The 21,875-nt window shown below is 46.2% G+C and overlaps 1 protein-coding gene across 2 annotated transcripts in view; it reads left to right on the top strand.

The window, feature by feature from the left end:
* ELL (elongation factor for RNA polymerase II) overlaps positions 1-21,875 on the top strand; it is a 135,748-nt gene that overhangs the window by 52,317 nt on the left and 61,556 nt on the right. For both annotated transcript variants that reach the window (XM_029051248.2, XM_029051247.2), the window contains one exon: positions 15,180-15,227. In XM_029051248.2, the coding sequence (XP_028907081.1) occupies positions 15,180-15,227 (48 nt within the window). The remainder of the gene's footprint in view (positions 1-15,179; positions 15,228-21,875) is intronic.

Here is a 21,875-nt window from a genome sequence, read left to right as displayed (position 1 = left end):
GGGCAACAAAGAGAAACAATCCCTGCCCAACAACGAGCTCAGTTTTTTGAGATGTCTCCTCAGTCCGCGCAGCTGGCCAATTTGGCGAGGCAGTTGACAATCATTTGGGTGTGTGTCTCTCTGGGGCCCAGGCATCTGTTTGCGGCAATTCTTTAATGACCACCTCTAGGACACTGGGTGATGCTGGAAGTCAGTTGAATTGGAAGAGTTTCCCAGAGGAGCGGAAGCGTATCCTCACACCTGCCTCCAGGTCTCTTGTCGCATCCTCCACCCTGCCTGCGTAGAATGAATTGGAAAAGGAAGAAGTAGCGTGACCTAACAGATAGAGCCCGGGCCTGGGAGTCAGAAGGACCTGGGTTCTAGTGCTGGCTCCGCCACTTGTTCGTTGTGTGACTTTGGGCAAGCCCCTTCACTTCTCCGGGCCTCGGTTACCTCGTCTGTAAAATGGGGATGAAGAGTGCATGGCCCATGTGGAGCAGGGACACTGTGTCCCACCTGATAAACATGTATCTGCCCCAGTGCTCAGTAATGGGCCAGATGCTCAGTGCTCAGCCTGGCACGTAATAAGTGCTTAACAAATATATAAAAAAAAACCCGACAACAGACCAGGCCCACTGTGGCTCCCCGCTTTACTTTATCAGAAGAGGGAAATGGAGCAGAGAGGGTTTGACTCGGTTTGACTTTGAACTCTTTAGGACAGCCAAATTTGCTAAGCAGCTTCTAGATCTACCGATGGCGTCCAGTGCATCAGTAAGAGCTCAGAAAAGCGTAGAGGTCTCGGTGCTGCTCCCTGATTTTTTTTCCCCCGTGTGCTGAAGTGCAGCAGCGATCAAGGGTCGACTGCCACGTGGCGGTCTGCGACCACGCTGTGACTCTGGGAGCGTTCGGCCGGCGGTATCGATCAATCACGAGTATTTAGCCAGCGCCGACTGTGCACCATACTAAAGCACTGGGGAGAGGGCAGCCCGACAGAGTTGACAGGCACGTTCCCTGCCACCCGTGACGAGCTGACGGTCTAGAGCATTCTTCGCTAGCCGATCCAGGAGTTGCCCCGGCTAGGATCTTGTGGGCGGTGGAGAGTAATGAGATGGCTCGATAACTGCCTCCATCTCTACGTGCCCTAAAAGAACTCTAGATGCGCTCAGGCGCAGCCTGACGTAGATAGAAGCTTGAGAACCGCTCTGTTGGAAACACTTTGATGCCTGTGCCGTCACCAGGCTAAGGTAGGGAGCCGGTTTTATTGCCCTGCTAATTAGACATCAGAGCCGCCTGACCCAGGGCCCTGACTCGGCTGGGAACCAGGCACTTCTAATTTCGACTCCTTTCCGGATTGGATAGGAGACCTTAAGCAAGTCTCTCTGCCTTGGTTTTCTCATCTAATAAAGCAAGGATAATAAGCTTACCTTTCTGTCCCGGGAGGCTGGTGGATTAATTAGCGAGTGTTTGTATGTGGCTTTAAAGAGGTAAAGTCCTGGGTAAATGATTCTTTTATTATTTATTAGCACTCCTCCCACAGCAGAAATGATTGGGCTATTTGAGAAGGCAGCGTGGTCTAGTGGAAAGAAAGTGGGGATTCAATACCTGAGCTCCCTCTTAATTAGGCCGTGAGACCCATGTGGGACCCGATTGGCCTAGCAGATGGAGTCCGGGCCTGGGAGTCAGAAGGACCTTGGTTCTAATCCCGGCTCTGCTGCGTGTCTGCCGTGTGACCTTGGGCAAGTCACTTCACTGGGCCTCAGTTACTTCCTCTGTAGAATGGGGATTAATAGTAATAATAATAATAATGGTGGTATTTGTTAAGCGCTTACTGTGTGATCAGGTTGTCCCACGTGGGGCTCCCAGTTTTAATCCCCATTTTACCGATGAGGTAACTGAGGCCCAGAGAAGTGAAATGACTTGCCCAAAGTCACCCGGCTGGCAAGCGGCGGATCGGGATTAGAACCCATGACCTCTGACTCCCAAGCCCAGGCTCTTTCCACCGAGCCATGCTACTGGGGGCTCCACGTGGGACAGAGACTGTGTCGAACCCGATTTGCTTGTATCTGCCCCCGCACTTAGTTTGGTGGCCGGCACATAGTAAGTGCTTAACAGATGTCACAGTTGTTATGATTATTATAGTTACCCCAGCGCTTAGTGCAGTGCCAGGCTTTCATTTATTCATTCAGTCAGACTTCTTGAGCTCTTACTGTGTGCAGAGCACTGTATTAAACGCTTGGAAAGTAAAATACAACAATTAGTAAGCGCTTAAATAATCCACGGTATTTATTGAGCACTTACTGTGTGCAAAGTGCTATACTAAGCACTTGGGAGAGTACAGTATAGCAGAGTTGGAACCAGCATCATGATTATGATTATTATCATTAATAAAAATAATTATGGCATTTGTTAAGCAATTACTATGTGCAAAGCACTGTTCTAAGCTCTGGGGAGGATACAAGGTGATCAGGTTGTCCCACGTGGGGCTCACAGTCTTAATCCCCATTTTGCAGATGAGGGAACTGAGGCCCAGAGGAAGTGAATTATTATGATAGTAAAGTGCTCACTATGTGCCAAGCACTGTTCTAAGTGCTGGGGTAGATGCAGGGTAGTCAGGTTGTCCCACGTGAGGCTCACAGTCGTAATCCCCATTTTCCAGATGAGGTAGCTGGGGCACAGAGAAGTTAAGTGACTTCCCCGAGGTCACCCAGCAGACAGGTGGCAGATCCAGGATTGGAACCCAGAACCTCTGACTCCCAGGCCCGTGCTCCTCTTAGGCCCCGCTGCTTCTAAGTGAAGCCCTACCTGAGCGCCTTGGCTTTTGAATGGAGGGGTAGATCCTGCACCAGGAGAAAAATATTGCTCTGGCTTCAATTCATAACCTCCACTCGCAAGTCCAAAACCCCGACTTTTGAACAGCAAACAGCAAACTCCAGCCCCACGGCACTTAGGGACTTATCCTTCTACTCTACTATTTCCCTTAGCTGTAATTGATTTTTAATGTCCATCTCTCCCTATAGACTGGAAGCTTCTTGTGGGCAGGATTTCCGTCTACCACCTCTATCGTACTGTACTCTCCCAAACACTTAGTACAATGCTCTGCCCACAGTAAGTGCTCAGTAAATATGACTGACTGATTGATTACAATCCTAATTAATGGTAGTCCCGGATATGGAGGATCTGTCTCCATAAACTAGGGTGAGACAGAAGGCAAGACCCACCTTTGTCTAAGAAAGGAATCTCTCTTTTAATTGCATTATTTCAGTTTGGTGATGAAACTGTTCACAAGGTGAGAAGCCCTGTTTGTTCAAGTCTAAGCACACATGATTAGATAGTTTAGAAGCAGCACAAGGTTGGGAGTCAGGAGTCGTCTCTAGCCTGTAAGCTCGTCGTGGGCAGGGAACGTGTCTACCAACTCTTTTATATCGTACTCTCCCCAGTGCTTAGTGTAGTGCTCTGCACATAGAGCTCAATAAATTCCATTGATTGAATGTCTGTAAGCTCACTGTGGGCAGGGAACGTGTCTACCAACTCTATTGTATTCTCCCAAATGCTCAGCGTAGTGCTCAGCACCCAGTTAAGCCCTCAGTCAATACCCTCGATCTATTGACGGCAAAGGGACTCCTCTCTTAGTTAAGTAAAACGTCATCAGACCCTTAAAGAATATAACGTCGAGTCCGATCCTTTGTTTTTCCACTTGGATTTCATCTCGGGGAACTTGAGATTGCGTCCTTGGGTCTTCGATTTGTTCTGGTTTTGTTCTTCCTCTCATTTTCCCGAATTTTAGTATTTGCAAGGATTCGATAACGACTTCTTGAAAAGATTAAAGAAGAAATGAGACGAATATAAACACCTCTAGGAGATGGGATCTTTGGAGCCCGTTTTAACCAGAGCCAGACAGGAAGCAGGCATTATTTTGCTTTTGCCAAGTTGCATTTGTTTTCTTAAACAGGTTGCATCTTTCCATCCCTGCAGAGCCCCCCCCCCCCCCCCCCCACAACATCACGGCCCCAGCTTTTAGGGAAACACCGTTGGCGGTTTCCTCGCAAACAGTTTCAAAAGAAATTTTCCTTGGAGACAGGAAAGCCAAACAAAGTGAAATTGAATACATCCTATCACCCGCCCCAGCCACGTGAAAGTCTTTTTCCTCTTCTCAGTCTGTCTGTCCTCAGGCTAGGCAAATGTTTCAAACTGCAGGGAGGTCAAAGTTTTGGGGCTTTTGGGAAGCTGCCTTCGTGAACCAGAAAGCCCCCGAACAATTACATGTAAGCGACTGCTGGCACCTAGACTATAAAACATCATTCTTGGTCGATCCAGACAATAAGAAATATGCGTGGATTTTCTATGAGGTCTCTAGGCTCATTTTCAGTTGCCACATATAGCTCCAGCCCTTGAACGTTTTATGGGGCTGCGGGGAGGTGGGAGGGCATGCAGCAATGGGGTGTCAAACGGAGGGGGGACGCAGGAGCAGGTTGTTGCAAACTCTTCACGTCCACCAGAGCCGTAGACGCACATTTAAAGAAATGATCATCGTAGTCATGTTATTTGTTAAGCACGTACTATGCGTCCAGCACTGGCGTAGGTTGGAGAAGCAGCATGGCGTAGTGGGTAGAGCGTGGGCCTGGGCATCAGACGGACCTGGTTCCTAATCCCGGCTCCGCCACTTGTCTGCTCTGTGACCTTGAGCAAGTCACTTCATTTCTCTGTTCCTCAGTTGCCTCATCTGTAAAATGGGGGTTGAGACTGTGAGCCCCATGTGGGAGAGGGACTTTGTCCATCTTGATTTGCTTGTATTCACCCCAGCTCTTCGTACAGCGCCTGGCATACGGTAAGCACTTAACAAATACCATAATTATTATTATTATATAAAATAATCGAGTAACACAGGTCGGGCACAGTCCCGGTCCCACGGTCACAGTCACGGTCTACATAGGAGGGAGAGCAGGTAGTAAATCCCCATTTGACAAGTGGGGACACTGAGGCACAGAGAAGTGAAGTGACTTGCCTCTAGGTCACACGGCAGGCAAGTGGTGGAGCTGGGATTACAATCCAGGTCCTTTGACTCTCAGACCTGTGCTCTGCCCACTAGGCCATACTGCTTCTCAGGTTTCAGGGCCCAGATGAGATTTGAAATGTTTTGGGGGTGGAGAGGTGGTAATTTAGAAGCTCTCCCCTAAAACTATTCCATACAAATGTTCTTCCAATTTGAAAAATCACTCTGCTTAGGTATCCCTGCAGAATAATCACTTTTGGAGTGGGGGTGAGGGGCGTCTTCCCCATGCCCCTTTTCCTTTTTTTCTCCTCCCATGTCCCCCATTCTTCTGTGCATTCCATTCTGCCATAATAATAATAATAATAATTATGGCATTTGTTAAGCACTTACTATATGCCGGGCACTGTACTAAACTCCGGGGTAGATACAAGCAGATCAGGTTGGATACAGCCCCTGCCCCACGTGGGGCTCACAGTCTCAATACCCATTTTACAGGTGAGGCTCCTGAGGCCCAGAGAATTAAAGTGACTTGCCCAAGGTCACACAGTGTTCCTACCACTCTGCATTTGGGCCGGAACACTCTTAGGGATTCGGGGAACGTTGCTATGACAGCCTGAGTCTGTTGGAATAGAAACAGAAGTTTCTGGACACAGTGAATACTACAACACAGGGTTCCTCCTTAGTGCAGAGTTCTGCAAGAACGCTCCACCTCGTACCAAAGGAAAACCAAGCAGTCTCCCAGTCTCACAGATGGAGCCCAATTGTTGAGGGGACTTCAAGGGCCTCAGTTCCCTCATCTGCAAAATGGGGGTTAAGGCTGTGAGCCCCATGTGAGACGGGGACTGTGTCCAACCTGATCAGCTTGTAACCCCGCCAGCGCTTAGTCCAGTGCCGGGAACACAGTAAGTGCTTAACAAGTACCACAATTATCATTAGGACAACGTGGCTATTCTCTTCAGAGTGATTTCAGTGAACTTTCATTTAGTCAAATATTTGGCAGCCTTAATTTCAGGCTTATTTTATTATGACGCGTATTTTGGAATCACATTTTTGCATTCCTGCTCTGGACTTGCCCTGGGGATTAAATTGTTAATCCATTTATGGATGATGGGAGGTGACCACAAAGTCATTATAAAGTAAACATAGCAGATCAGACTGTTTGGTGTTTTGGAGAACTTAAAACATGCTCTTGGATATTTTGGGTTGCATTTCAAGATACTTGCATTTTTGAATCTCCAAAGGTTTGCCTGAGCCTATTCTTTCTAGCTAGATTTTTAAATTATTTTGTGTAATCTTGATTTGCAGTTCGGGTATGACAGTTGTAATCCTACCCTGGAAAACGCCCATTTTGGATTTTAGCATCGTATTTATAGTGCGATATAGTATTTACTGGAATTCTTCATGCTAGCAAGCTTTAAGTCCATTAGTAAAATGCATTGGGTTGAATGTCTCCCTTGTTCCCAGAGAAGTGTTAAGCCCTTTTTTCAGTTACTTCTCTTTTCAGCTGTGTGGCTTTCACCTAAAAGCTGAATATGCAGCAGCACAAAGCACAAAACAAATACTTTCCACAGTTTAAATGTCCCGAAGTAAAACTTTCCAGTAAATAAATACAGGAATTCTTGAAACGTGTTTCTCAATCATTTATACTTTACTGGAAGAGAAAGGAAAGTTTGCCAACAAGCCTCCAGCCAGGGATTTTGTAAGGACCTAAAGCTTCCTAGCGTCTTTCTTATTTCCCATATTTTTTTTTGTTTGTGTGTGTGTGTGTGTGTGTGTTTCTCTCTCTCACCCTTCTCTCCTCCCACCCCTTTCTTACCCCTATTTTCTTCCTTTCCCATCTCCCCCACCACCCCCATAGGTTATTTTTGGTTGGATCAAACACAGATAAGTGTGCTTTAGAATTCCTCAGAATGTTGTTTCAGTGGGTGGGATAATGGACCTTCTAATTCAGCAGAGACACAGTTGATGCCTTTTAAAAACCAGATCAGTTTGGTCTTTGTGTGAGGAAAATATGTATATGTATTTTAAAAATGTGATGTTATTGAATGTACTGTATACAGAGGTGATTCTTACCATCCCTTGTTATACAACAGTTTTGGCCTGGTTTTCTCACAGCTAAATGTGCTGCCCTTTGTTCCCCACTTTGCTAGTCCAAGTGTTACTGTTCTGTCTGCACTTATTGGTTTAAAATAAGCATCTAGAAATTCTAAATATAGCACCACAGCGATATATTTGTGCTGCGAGAAGTTCTTGGACTTATTCATGACTCAAGACCTTCATTTTTATCACTTGGAGTTTGAAGACACTGTTAATAAAAGAGGTAGCTGAGAAAATTAGTGGCGTTCCTCCCTGAAACTGCCTCGTGAAAGATGTCCGTGCCATGTAAGTAAGATATGGGGTTTTTAGAGTTTTAATCAATAGGATTTGGCGAGTGCTTACCCTGTACAGACTATTGTGCTAAACTGTTGGGAAAGTACAATAGAGTTAGTAGACAAGCTCGCTGCCCTCAAAGAGCTAGCTGGGGAGACAGACAAGAAAATTACTGGTAGGGAGATATCAGTTAAATCTGTTTTTACCTTATTTAGCCTTTCTACCCCCAACCCCTCTCAATTTTTTTTTTAAATAGGGTTATAGCTCATTTTTTTGTTTGTTTTTTCTGAGCAGCTGACACTCACAGTTTTCTAGCTTATCTGTTCTCTGTACCATCATTCTTAATAATGATATTGGTTAAGTGCTCCCTATGCATCAAGCACTGTTCTAAGCCCTGGATAGATACAAGCCCTGGATAGAAAAGCAGCGTGGCTCAGTGGAAAAAGCGCGGGCTTTGGAGTCAGAGGTGATGAGTTCGAATCCCAGCTCTGCCACTTGTCAGCTGTGTGACTGTGGGCAAGTCACTTAACGTCTCTGGGCCTCAGTTACCTCATCTGTAAAATGGGGATTAAGACTGTGAGCCCCATGTGGGACAACCTGATTCCCCTATGTCTACCCCAGCGCTTAGAACAGTGCTCTGCACATAGTAAGCGCTTAACAAATACCAACATTATTATTATTATTATTATTAGATACAAGCTAATCGGGTTGGATACGGTCCCTGTCCCACATGGAACTCACAGTCTTAACCCCCATTTTACAGATGGGGTTAACTGAGGCCCAGAGAAGTGAAGTGACCTGCCCAAGGTCACATCAGACAAGTGGATGAGAACCCAAGTCCTTCTGACTCCCAGGCCCCTGCTCTATCCACTAGGCCAGAGTTGGTAGGCACGATCCTTTCCCACAAGGAGCTTAAATCTACGGGGAGGAGACAGACATTAAGATAGGTTAGGGTTAGGGGAAATAGAAGAATATAAGAATATTTTAGGAGTTTTGTGGAGCTGAGGGTGAGTATCAGATTGCTTAAGGGGGTACCCTGACTAGTTCATAGTTCATGCAGAGGGGAGGGCGGAGAGAGGAAATAAAGGATGAAGAAACACTGACCATTTAGATGTTAATGTATGTGAGTTATAAAGATAAAAGTTCAGTCCGAGGTATTGACCTCCTGCCGTATCCGGAATACTGTACTTAGTACTTTGGAGAGAACAATAGATGGAGGAGCTGAAAATTTTGAAATCGAAACTGGAATTTTCCCTGAGTTTAAAAAAAAAAACACAAAAAAACCCCCTAATTACTCCTGAATTATATATATTTTAAACTTCAGAAAAATTCCACGGCATAACGAATCAATCAATGATATTTCTTGAGCGCTTACTGTGTGCAGAGCATGGTTCTGAGTGCTTGGGGAGAGCACAGTCCAGTAGCTGGTAGACGTAATCCCTGCCCTCAAGTCGCAGTCACATTTAAATTGCACAAAAGGGAAATGGCAGGGTATAAGGATAGGTACATAAATACTTTGGGAGAGGGGTGAGCATCAAAGCGCATAAGGGTACAGGACCCAAATGCACAGGCGAGGCAGGAAGGGAGGGCGAATAGGATGGGGAAATGAGGAGATGTGATTTCAGGAGGGTTTTGAAGATGGGGAGAATGGTGGTTTGTCGGTTATAATAATAATAATAGTTGTGGGATTTGTTAAACGCTTACTGTGTGCCAGGCATTGTACTAAGCACTGGGGTGGATACAAGCAAATCGGGTTAGGCACCATCCCTGTCTCACCTGGGGCCTCACAGTCTTAATCTCCATTTTACGGATGAGGTAACTCAGGCACAGAGAAGTGAAGCGACTTGCCCAAGGTCAGACAACAAGCAAGTGCCAGAGCCGGGATTAGAACCCACGATCTTCTGCCTCCCAGGCCTGTGCTCTATCCACTACGCCGTGGGAAGGCGTTCCAGGCCGGAGGGAGGACGTAGGCAAGGGGTTGGCAGGCGAGAAAGATGAGATCGAGGTACAGAGAGTAGGTTGGCATTAACAACAACAATAATAATAATAATATGGTATTACAGTATCTGTTTAGCACTTACTGTGTGCCAGGCACGGTACTAAGCACTGGGGTGGATCCAAGCAAATAGGGTTGGAGACAATCCCTGTCCCATGTGGGGCTCACAGTCCCAACCCCCATTTTACAGATAATGTAACTGAGGCACCGAGAAGTGAAATGACTTGCCCAAGGCCACACAAAGGAGCAAAGTGTATGTGCTGGGCTGTGTGGGAGATGAGCGAGGTGAGGTAGGAAAGGTGAGAACTGGCTGATGAGTGCCTTAGAACCGATGGTAAGGAGTTTCTGTTCAATGCGGAGGTGGATGGGCAACCATTGGTGGCCTTTGAGGAGCAAGGAAGCATGGACTGAACATTTATTTAGAAAAATAATCCAGGTAGCAGAGTGAAGAATGGACCGGAATGGGAAGAGACCGGAGGCGGAGAGGCATGCAGTTGCAGAGGTGGGATATGACAAGCGTGTGGATCAGTGCCATCGCGGTAGCCCTATGTCTAAGTGGAAATATTTCTCTAGTTATCCATTAACTGGCCAGATATTGCCCCGAGAAGGTTATTTTTAAACCTAGAATCTACAGATTGTTCCAGTGTCAGGAGCGAGAGTGTGTGAGGGCCTCTCTTTCCTGAGAACTCTTGGTACTCTGGTACCTCTATCTTGGGAAAAGTGTAATGCTGGTAAGTCAAGTGTGCTTTTAGCCTGAACTTTTCAGTTGATTAGAAATGCACTTGTAGAAAACACAGCTCGGAACAAAACCGAAGCGGGTGCGAGTTCCCTACACAGAGGGCTTTTAGAAAACACCAATTGGGAAGGGAGTTGGATCTCAGCAGAGTGAGTGGCTGGGACTTTATTTTTCTTCCTTCTTTCCTTCATCCTCTCCACTTAGCCCAGCTCCTTTCATCTGGGAATCTGGGTGCTTTACAAACCCTAATTAAACTCATAGCACACCTGTGAAGTAAGCAGCACTCCCACTTTATGGGTGGGGAGTGAGCCACATGGGTGAAGTGAACTGCCTGAAGTCACCCCGTGAGTTGGTTAAGCAGACCAAGAATAGAATTCTGAAATTTCGACTCCAGTCCCCTCTTCTAATCTTGGAACCATATGGTTCACTCATCACTAAGGAGGAGAAACTTCTAGGGAGTAGGGTGACATTCATCACCTGCGAGAGCCCGTGTGGCCTGAAAGGCCAGTGCCAGGACTCACGGTCCCGACCCCATTCTGGCACGCAGAAAGACTGTCCTTTGTTCACTGTGAACCAAGTGGGAAACAGTGTGGCCTAGTGGAAAGAGAACAAGCCTGGGACTTAGAGAACTTGGATTCTAATCCCAGCTCTGCCATTCGCCTGCTGCGTGACCCCGGGCAAGTCACTCCTCTGGGCCTCAGCTTCCTCATCTGTCAAATGGGGACGAAATTCCCATTCCTCCTGTGAGCCCCGAGTGGGACGGGGGCTGCGTCCGAACCCGATTTGCTTGATTCTACACCAACGCTTAGTAGGGTGCTTGACATAGAGTAAGTGCTGAACAGATTCCACAGTGATCATCGTCGACGTTATCCTTACCATCATTATTATCATCGTCAACAACAACACAGAATCGACATAAGCCCTGGAAATATCTCCCGAGAAGGTGAAAGAGAAAATGGCTATATCTTGCTCTGGCTTGATGTAATTGCCAGCCTACAAGTAGTTAGTATTGGCCACCAAATCCAAAGTACGGTAGAAAGTCTCTCATCTGAAAAGACTGGTTATCTGAATGGAGACCAATCTGGATAAAAGACAAACTGAAAGATCGAGAATCTATGCTTGCCTGAGAGAGAGAAACTCGGTTGGGATATCTGACCTTGTGATTATCTGCACTAGCCCCAGCCTCCTTGAAGTGGAGGATAATAGACCTTCTATTCTAATTTGCCACCAGTTTTAAAGTGTAATATACATTTTCTTTACCAGAGAAGATAACGTAAATGTTTTGGGGGATTTTTTAATGGGATTTGCGAAGCGCTTACTGTGTGTCAGGTACTAAGCACCGGGGTAGGTACAAGTTAATGAAATGTTTCCAGTGAACACGTTAGAGTACAAGGCTGGAACAGGTAGCTCACACTTGGCTTCATCGGGGGGGTTTGATCTTCTAAAATCTTTTCTTATCCCAAAGCAGAGGAGTGTGTGCGAGGAGTTGATAAAGAGGAAAGCATTCAGCAAATTGGAGATTAGAGATACGGGCAATTGTAGCTTTTCAACACACTCAGCAGCTTTTTTCCAAGAGAACAGCATTTTTTTCCTGCTTGGATTTGCGTGAGCTGCAATCACTTGGTAAGCTAGAGGCTTCCTGCATCGCCCTCCGTGTGCAGTGGCAGGATGTGGGAACGTGTCTACCAACTCTTTTGTATTGTCCTCTCCCAAGCACGTAGTACAGTGCTCTGCACACAGTAGGCCCTCAGTAAATACCATTGATTGATTGACAGCAGACTTGGGAGAACTGTCATCCGATCCTATAGGGCAGGCCTTATCTTGTATCAGTTTTGTGACATTTGCCAGCAAACCATTACGTAATTCAATCGGAGTGAGTTGTGTTAGACTGCGGGTGTATACCTGAAACTGTCAAAATTTTTGTTCTAGACTGTAAGCTCATGGCGGGCAGGTAACGTGTCCACCAGCCCTGTTATATCGTACTCTCCCAAGCTCTGCACACAGTAAACACTCAATAAATCTTTATTGCCAAATTGTACTTCCCAAGCGCTTAGTACAGTGCTCAGCACACAGTAAGCTCTCGATAAATACGACTGAATGAATCAATACCATCGACTGATTGGTTTTTCTCGGCCTACGGTACTGGAGGACCGACTCTTCAAGTTGCAGCTTTTCAAGCCGTACCGCTGAGAGCCTGCATTCTTACCTTTAGGTTTTAACACTCTGACACTTGAGACATTGAATGTGCCTTTAAGAAGTTTCAGAACGTTTATCATCCTCAGAAGGATACTCCTGCAGTTGCACTCGGTACGGTACATGTCGACACCATGGACAGAAACTGGCAAGCCTGATGATGAGCAGGCCTCTGTGGTATGCTGTGTTGTGGCACTCAAGGAATGCAGTGATCTCTGTGGGAAGCGTGTGAGACACACACCATTTGTCACTTGATTGGGGTGCTCCGTTCATGTGAGGAAGATGCGCAAGGCAGTGTGGCAAATAAGCGTTGGCTAGATTTTTTTTAAGGCGGTTATTATGGTTTACCCTCTCTGTTCTAACTCAAGGACCTGATTTGGTTCCAGGATGACAAGTGCTTGGAAGGGTTTTGTTGTTGTTTTGTTTTAAGTCCCCTGGATGTGCAGTGATGAGCCAACAGGTTCCAACTTGCTCTGAGTGTTTTCATTGACTCTTTCATTAGGATGTTCCCCAGCCCCCTGCCTACCCCCCCGCCCCCCATCCCTGTGGTTTCCTTTGTTATTAGCGTAATTGCTTCAACTTTTTAGGTTGCAAACTGTACTGAAAACTCCTTTAGAGATCTCTAGAGAACCATCTCTATTTATCAGGGAGCCAGTCAATAGATGTTGTTAACTCTTCCACTCCTGATAACCCGAGAGTTCCATCCACGAAAAGCCCCACGCTAAGAAAAACTCTTGTTGCCCTACATACTCGCCTTGGATAACCGTTCCTTCTGACGCTGCATCACTCTGTGTCCAGGCAGACGTGCGCTGGGGGAAGCAAGTTCTCTAATTGCCCAACTGTGTTGTAGCCAAAAGGCAGAGTAAAAACATGCATTGTGGAAGAACTGACTGTATTCCCTCAAATGTGTTATTCAGCAGTGAGCGTTTTCCTCAAAGTCCTACGGGTCAGAATGCTCCATTTGGCAGCCTATAGCATGTTTCTTAAAGGACATAATACTCTTTGGCTGCAGGGAAGGTATTCAGAAGTTTCTGAAATTGGGGGAAAATTGAGAAAAAATTGGGTTTGGTGTACTCCAGTTAGAAAATGAGCTTTTAAAAAGCATTTTCTCAGAATTTTGTGTAATTTTGAAGTAGGTTTGTCCTGGAGTTTACCCTAGTTAGATCTCTATCGAAGGGAGCCTTTAACCTTTTAAACCGTAGAGGGATTAAATCTACTTGTGGGCTCCTCCTGTGAGTTACTCTGTTGTTATCGTACTCTACCAAGAGCTCAGTTCGGTGGTTTATGCATAGTGAGTGCTCAGTAAGCACCATGGATTGACTGATGGGTTATAGAGGCTGATCGTGGGCCGGGATCGTGTCTACCACCTCTGTGGTATTGTCCTCTCCCAAGCGCTTAGTACAGTGCTCTGCACACAGTAAGCATTTAATAAATACCATGGATTGATTGACTGATAGCGCAGTCAGAGGTGAGCACATGAACACTGCTGGTCACTCATGTTGGAAGCAAGCCTAACCGGTTGAAGAAACACCGGAAATGCCGGACACTTCTATAAAGAACCAATTTAACTGTGTGCCCTTGATTGAGACCCCGTTTCTTTAGAAACACTCCTAGGAGAAGTTCATTCGTTCATTGTCATACTTATTGAGCGCTTACTGTGTGCAGAGCACTGTACTAAGCGCTCGAGAGAAATACAGCAGTAAACAGACACATTCCCTGGCCACCCCGAGCTTACAGTCTAGAGGTGGGGAGAGTTGATCAGCCTTCTGCAATGGATATTTTAGTCCTAGGTTCTTAATAGCAGCACCACCGACAGGTAAAGCAAAAGAGAACGTTTGTACTCGAACGGTGATTCATTCGATCAGCGTGGGTGGTGATATAGAATGAAGCGAAATCCTTGAATTACGTACTAGTCCCGTTGTTTGAGCCCGAAGATCAACTTGAGCCGAACAGCTCATAATCATTAGTAGTTTTAAAAAAGGCCGTATTCCTAAAGTAGATCGTTAGGTGAACCTGGTGGCTTCCAGGCGAGGTTCTGCCCTACATAGACTTAGACTGCGTCATCTTGGGGTAGTCCCTGAGCTTCGCTGTGCTTCAGTTCCCTCAACTGTAAAATGGGGATTCAATGCCTGTTCTTCCTCCTGCTTAGACTGTGAGCCCCCCAATGTGAGACAGCAACTGTGCCCAACCTAATTAAATTCTGTCTACCCCGGCACTTAGAACAGGGTTTAAAACGTAGTAAGCGCCTAACAAAGACCATTAAAAAAAAAAATACATCCCCCCCCCCCCAAAATGGGATTAGGTCGCTGAAACAATCAGTTAAAATAGTTACTTCCTTTATGAAGTCATGGTTGGACAATGTTTTTAGCTGACAATCTGGGCGGTGAAAGCTCATTATGAAAGTGTGTCATGTCTAAGCTACCCAAGTCATTTAACTGGTTGGAACACATCTCTATGGTAACAAAATGCTGAAGCTTAAAAGAGCAGCTAGAATCCATTGTTTTTTTTGCTTTTTTTTTTAAATTCTGGGATTAAGTGCTTGCTGTGTGTCAAGCATTGTGCTGAGAGCTAAAGTAGATACAGGTTAATCAGATCAGACACGGTCTCCCGGGGAAAGCACGTATCTTCTCCCCATTGGACAGATGAGGAAACTGGGGCATCGAGAGGTTAAGTGATTTTCTGGCAGGTGAGTGGCAGAGCTGGGATTAGAACCTGTGGCTCCTGACTTCCAGGCGCATACTCTTTCCACTAGGCCACGCTGCCTTCTTTGGAAATTGTATTACAATTAGTCATTTGTATGTGCGGGGGGGAGAGGGAGGGCCCTCTCTTCCCAAAGCATCACCTATTACTTAAATAAATGAATCTTGGTAAATGAATCAGTATTTTGACTGACTTATTTTCCCTTTCTTTTGTAGAGCTCCATTCCGTCAAAACCTTCTGTCCAGTTTAAGGAAAGAGAAGGGGTAAGTTGTGTTTTCGTGTTTTAGCTTTAACGAAGAGGAGAAGCTGGGCGTGTGGTGTAGAAGGGGATTTTAATGAACTGAAAGGTTAATCTAATTAAAGGCCTTTCCTATTTTATTCATATCTGAATTGATGTAGGGCATAAATACAGAACTAGAAGTACTTAGAAAGTGACCAGTGGTTGGCAGTAATTTTGAGTCATGGGTGCCAGCAAAAGGGTACCAAAAAAGGAAATCTGTTACTAGCCCGTGGGTAAGGGGAGGAGCAGGTTTAGCACTCTGTGGAAACTTGCCCAGTTCCATTAGGGAAAACTCATCAACCTGCTGCAATTTGGCTGGGGCGAATTGGAAGCCTAAACCCTGGCGCTGAAGAACTACATTTTAATTGCACGAAAGTCTGCTTAGCCTCTGCGTACGGCGAGGACCTAATGTCATCCCTCGAAATTCGGCTGCCGATGCGCGCACACACCCATCCTAGGTGAACCGACCGGTTCTCTGCTTCAGGAGTCCTCTATGGTAACAGGTGATTCTCCTCTTGTTTCTGTGCTTCCTGCTGAATTCATCTGCGACATTTATAGAAGCATGAAAGTGTCTTACTCCTTACTGACAATGCAGGGGCTTAATTGCTATCGTTATTCTAAAAGTAACTCAACACTTTAATGCATTTTTAGCATCGTCATTTAGACATCATTAAATACCCCAAAGGTGTTTAAAAATCACATTAGAAAATGCAGTTTGGTTGGAGAGCAGCGAGACCCAGTGGATAGAGCCCGGGCTTGCGAGTCAGGAGGACCTGGATTCAAATCCCGGCTCCGCCTCGGTTTTCTCATCTGTAAAATGGAGATGAAATCATACTCCCTCCCACTTAGACTGTGAGCCCCTTGTGGGACAGGGACAGGGTCCGACCTGTTTATCTTGTATCTACCCCAGCGCTTAGCACAGGGCTCGGCACACAATAAACGTATAAGAAATCCTCTAGGACAATTATTATTGTCCAGAATGCCTAGTGGAAGCACACGTCATAGAAGGACTGTGTGTACCAGCTGGTTCATCGACCTCGTCATGGGGCCTAACTGATAAGTTGAGAACCTGATTTTTCCGTTGTTCTCTCCTTTGTGCCCTTTGGTCTGCTGTGTGACCTTGAGCAAGGCACTTCACTTCTCTGTGCCTCAGTTACCTCATCAGTAAAATGGGGATTAAGATTGGGAGCCCCATGTAGGACATGGACTTTGTCCAACCTGATTAGCTTGTATCTACCCCAGTGCTTAGTACAGTGCCTGGCACATAATAATCGCTTAACAAATACCATTTTTTTTTAAAAAAAGGTGGTGCCCAAAATATCTTCCCCCTGCAGGTTGACCTTATTAGAAGCTGGAGAGAAAGGGGAATCTTGTAACTCTGTGGTAGTGGGAAATACACTTAGTTCTCATGTTACCTGGGAGATTATGTTCTTGACGAACCCCACGCTAAGGAAAATGGTTGCGTACAACCATCTTTTCTGGAAAGACAGGTGGGCCGGGGATAGCGTCCCCTAAATTCAACAGCGTGACCTAGTGGAAAGTGCCCGGGCCCGGTAGTCCGAAGATCTGGATTCTAATCCCAGCTCTGCCATTTGCCTGCTTCTCGTGACCCTGGGCAAGTCACTTCGCTCCTCTGGGCCTCGGTTTCCTCATCTGTAAAATGGAGATGAAATCATACTCCCTCCCACTTAGACTGTGAGCCCCTTGTGGGACAGGGTCCGACCTGTTTATCTACCCCAGCGCTTAGCACAGGGCTCGGCACACAATAAACGCATAAAAAATCCTCTAGGACGACAATTATTGTCCAGAATGCCTAGTGGAAGCACACATCATAGAAGGACTGTGTGTACCAGCTGGTTCATCGACCTCGTCATGGGGCCTAACTGATAAGTTGAGAACCTGATTTTTCCGTTATTCTCTCCTTTGTGCCCTTTGGAACGAAGCGGCATTTAATCCATTGTTCTCACCTCAATGGAAAATGGCATTAAAAAAAAGCTCATTTCTCAAAAATACATAAGTGAACCGATTAATTAAAATTACGAACCGCATTGACTTTCGCGTCCTGTCCAATCTCCAGCCAAAAAGTAGTCGACCACGGGAGGCCGAGGTACCTGAGACGGGCAGGTGGTTAGTCATTTCCTCGGGTCAGGTTTAAGGCTCTGGTGGGACCTCGGTGGACGATCAGTCAGTCAATCACATTAATTGAGCGCTTACTGTGCTCCAGGGCACTAGTCTAAGCGCTTGGGAGAGCACAGTTAGAACAGAGTTGGTAGACACGCTCCCTCCCCACAAGGAGCTGACAGTCTAGAGGAAGATGGCCGGCAGGCTGTTCTCGGGCCTGGGAGTTGGAAGGTGGCGGGTTCTAGTCCCGGCTCTGCCACAAGTCTGCTGTGTGACCTTGGGTGAGTCACTTCACTTTGCTGGGCCTCAGTTTCCTCCTCTGTAAAATGGGGATTAAAACTGGGAGCCCCATGTGGGACAGGGACTCTGTCCAACCCGATTTGCTTGTATCCACCCCAGCGCTTAGCAAATATCAAAATTGTTGTTATTATTATTATTCTCCCAACCTTTGGGTGCGTTTGACCCCTTCAAGAACACCAGTGGACACTAAGGGATGACCCCGCTTGTCTCTCTTTCTCCCTCCTCTTCTTGCCCTCTCCTCCTCCCCCGCCAGCCCTCCAGGCTAAGAGGATCTGGGACAGTTGCCCCTTCTACCCTTTGAGAAACAGCGTGGCTTAGTGGCTAGAGCACAGGCCTGGTAGTCAGAAAGTCCTGGGTTCTAATCCTGGCTCTGCCACCTGTCTGCTTTGTGACCTTGGGCAAGTCGTTTCACTTCAGTGGGCCTCAGTTACCTCATCTGGATAATGGGGATTAAGAGTGTGAGCCCCCTGTGGGACAACCCCATTTGTATCGTTTGTATCAACTCCAGTGCATAGAACAGTGCTTGGCATAAGTACCATAATTATTATTATTACCCAATGATTAACGTTTCCCTGTTTGAGCCCCTGTTAAACAGCCCGCTTGCTCTAAATAATAATAGTAATAATAATTTTGGAATTTGTTAAGCACTTACTGTGGGCCAGGCACTTAACTAAGTGTTGGAGTCCGGGTTGAACAAGCAAATCTGGTTGGACAGAGTCCCTATCCCAGGTGGGGCTCACAGTCTCAATCCCCATTTTGAAGATGGGGTAACTGAGGCAAAGGGAAGTAAAGTGACTTACCCAAGGTCACACAGCAGACAGGTGACGGAGCAGGGATTAGAACCCATGACCTTCCGACTCCCAGGCCAGTGCTCTATCCACTACGCCATAGGTGCGGCTAGAAGGAGAAAAATGGTAAAAAGCAGAGCAGCGCGAAGGATTCTCACTCTCGGCTGAATAACCATTCTGTGGATTACCCAATAGTCCTCTCTTCTGCTGCCTATCTTTTGCCCTTTCGGGACTCATTTTCGTTTCCCTCTGAAGAGTGGAAAGGGGACAGGCTAGAGGATGGGAAGCAGCGTGGCTCAGTGGAAAGAGCACGGGCTTGGGAGTCAGAGGTCGTGGGTTCTATTCCCGGCTCCGTCACTTGTCAGCTGGTGACTTTGGGCAAGTCACTTCACTTCTCAGTGCCTCAGTTCCCTCATCTGTAAAATGGGGATTAAGACCGTGAGCCCCACGTGGGACAACCTGATTCCCTTATATCTACCCCAGTGCTTAGAACAGTGCTTGGCACATAGTAAGCACGTAATAAATGCCATCATCATTATTATCAAATCAATTACTTCTCCCACAAATTAACACAGCGGAAAGGTCTGGAGGGTGTCAGGAAGGTGAGACTAGGGGTTCAGCGAAGGTTTCGAATCACCCGTGCGATTCCCAGATCCGGTTTTCATCCTCATCCGGCATTGCTCCTGTGATTGCAGGTTGGCAGAGTCGATCGACTGTGATGGGGTTCCCCTTTCAGTGCCGTGAATGTGTTACTTTCTGAAAGAGGAGCACGGCAGAACGGGATTAATATGATTAAAAGAGTAGGGTTGTTCCCCTTTAAGTTGTTGTTGCTAAACTCTTCGAGCAACTCGAATGTGAAGCCCAGAAATGTTCTGGGATGACATTCGAGAGATTTCTTAATGCCTTTGTTTCAAAATTCACTAGTCAAGAGGCACGTTTGGCACGAGACTGGTATGTGACCCATATAAGAGCTCTTTGGAACTGGAGGGGCGAGGGCAAGTTATTGCCAAGTCATTGCTTGCGTTGAAATCCCGGGGTTTTGATTATTAATGAATGAATGAATAGTACAATGTCTGCCCTTGGTGAGGAGAAGAATTTTGAAAAATTAAGTGTGTTCTTTTCTGTCAGGAAAGCCTCTGGCTGCTATGGATCCCAGAGAAGTCCCCCCAGAACCAAACTTTGCTTTTATTGCTGCTGCACGTTTGCGCATTTTTAATGGTGGAAGCAGCGTGGCCTAGTGGAAAGAGTAGGGGCCTGGGAGTCAGAGGACCTGGGTTCTAATCCTGGCCCCCCACACTTATCCGCTGTGTGACCCTGGGCAAGTCACTTCCCTTCCCTGTGCCACATTTACCTTATCTGTAAAAAGGGGGATGAAGACCTTGAGCTCCACATGGGACACGGTCTGAGTCTGACCTGATTAACTCATACCTACCCCAGTGCTTAGTACAGTGCCCGGCACGTAGTAAGCACGTAACAGATATCATTAAAAAAAAAAATGCTTTGTTGATACAGTCTGGAGAGAGCAAATGTGGGCTCAGGCATTTTAAGGCAACATGGTTGGCCATTTAACGAGAAACCTGCCTAGATAATTTTTAGGGCTTTTTTTTTTTTTTTTTAAGCTGGTGGTAAATGTTCCAGCATTATTCACAGACCAGATTTTAAGGACCAAACTGCTACTTTTTCGTCCTCGGGTCTATGCTGCCCAACAGAGTGGCCTTTTATTGAAGTCTCTGGAAAAAGAAATGAAGGGCTAATATAGCCTAAAGTTGAGCAAGTCGGGAACAGCAAATAATTTGAATGCTATATGTCAGAAGTCATATTTTAAATCTGCCAAGTTAATGTTCCTCTCCTATCCCTTGGGTAAACGGGAAGCTCAAGAATTTAGAGAACTGTCCCTTTTGGAAGGAAGATTTTTTTATTTTTTTATTTTTTCCATTACATGATGTGATCGGCTTTGCCCTTTCAGGGCACACCTAATGACGGGTTGGAAGTTTTTCACGGGTTTCACTTAACTGCACTAACGATAACAAATTAGCTAGCCAGAGAGCATTAGAGGGAGGTGATACTGATCCGACTCTGGGTCCTACTTCGGCCCGGTAAGATGGGAAAGTGCCGGGTCGAGCTTGGGTAGGCCGGGTATTTTCACCGTGAGATTGGGTCCTCGAGTGTGCTTCCAGATTGGTCTGGCAGTCCTCCATTTCACAGCTGCCGCCTGGAGAGGCTGATGGCTAGAGAAGTTGGCGGAAGACTCGGGGAACAACACCGTGATTCTTAAGGACTGCGATTCATCCCAGGAAAGTCCCCCCGGCCCCCCCCCCCAACCAAACTTTGTTTTATCGCTGCTGCACGTTCGTGTGTGTTTACCTCATCTGTAAAAGGGAGATGAAGACCTTGAGCCCCACATGGGACGTGTGACTCCCAGTGGTGCAGTTCCCAATAATGGTCATCTGGTGCTCACCATTAGGTTGCCCTGCTAATCAGGCCCCAGATTTCCTTTTCCCTCGATAGAAGCCACATGGCCTAGCGGAAAGAGCCCAGGTCTGGAAGTCAGAGGACCTGGGTTCTAATCTCGACTCTGCCACTTGTCTGCTGTGTGACCTTGGGCAAGTCACTTGACTTCTCTGGGCCTCGGTTCCCTCATCTGTAAAAAGGGGGGTTCAACACCCATTCTCCTTCATGCTTAGACTGTGTGCCTCACGTGGAACAGGGATTCTGTCCAACCTACGTATTCCGTATGTACCCCAGCCCACAGCGCAATGCGTGACACATAGTGTTTAACAAATATTATTATTATTACCCCACAAGGCCCATGCAGACAAAGGCAATAGTTTTCCTTTAACGTGCAGACTCTGGTGCATTTTCAAAGTACGTACCTTGCACCTTGTTTTAAGTTACTCTCGCACCCCCTTCTATGAATAGGGTTTAACTTGTGCTCTACAAAATAGTTGGATAGTGGAGGACCTTTTATTTCGAGTCATTATAATCATTTTTGCAGTGCTGAACTTTAAGAGTAATAGATTATTATGTGGTGAAATCATTAATTGTTCATGGGCAAAAAGACCCTAGAGCAGCATTCCGACTCAATCATATTTTGGGGTACATTGGTTCCCCGGAGTTGGATGAAATTTAGAAAAGATTCTGTGGTTTTCAAAAGACTGAAAGCTACTTCTCCGTACTGTCATTCTGCATCGCAAATGTTGAACCATGAAAGTGAGATTTGAAATTTTTTTTAATAACAGAAATCAGTGCATATCATTTAAAATCTCCTACTCTGAATCTTCTTGGTGTTCATTCACAGTTTGGAGAGGGAGCGTTGAAAAACGTTCTTTTTATTATTATTATTTTGGTATCTAAGTACTTGCTAGGTGTCAAGCGCGCTGTTCTAAACTTTTAGGATAGATACAAGTTAATCAGGTCGTACA

The sequence above is a fragment of the Ornithorhynchus anatinus genome, chromosome X1, assembly GCF_004115215.2.
Source record: "Ornithorhynchus anatinus isolate Pmale09 chromosome X1, mOrnAna1.pri.v4, whole genome shotgun sequence".
Lineage (NCBI taxonomy): Eukaryota > Metazoa > Chordata > Mammalia > Monotremata > Ornithorhynchidae > Ornithorhynchus > Ornithorhynchus anatinus.
This window is presented reverse-complemented; position numbering and strand designations above follow the sequence as displayed.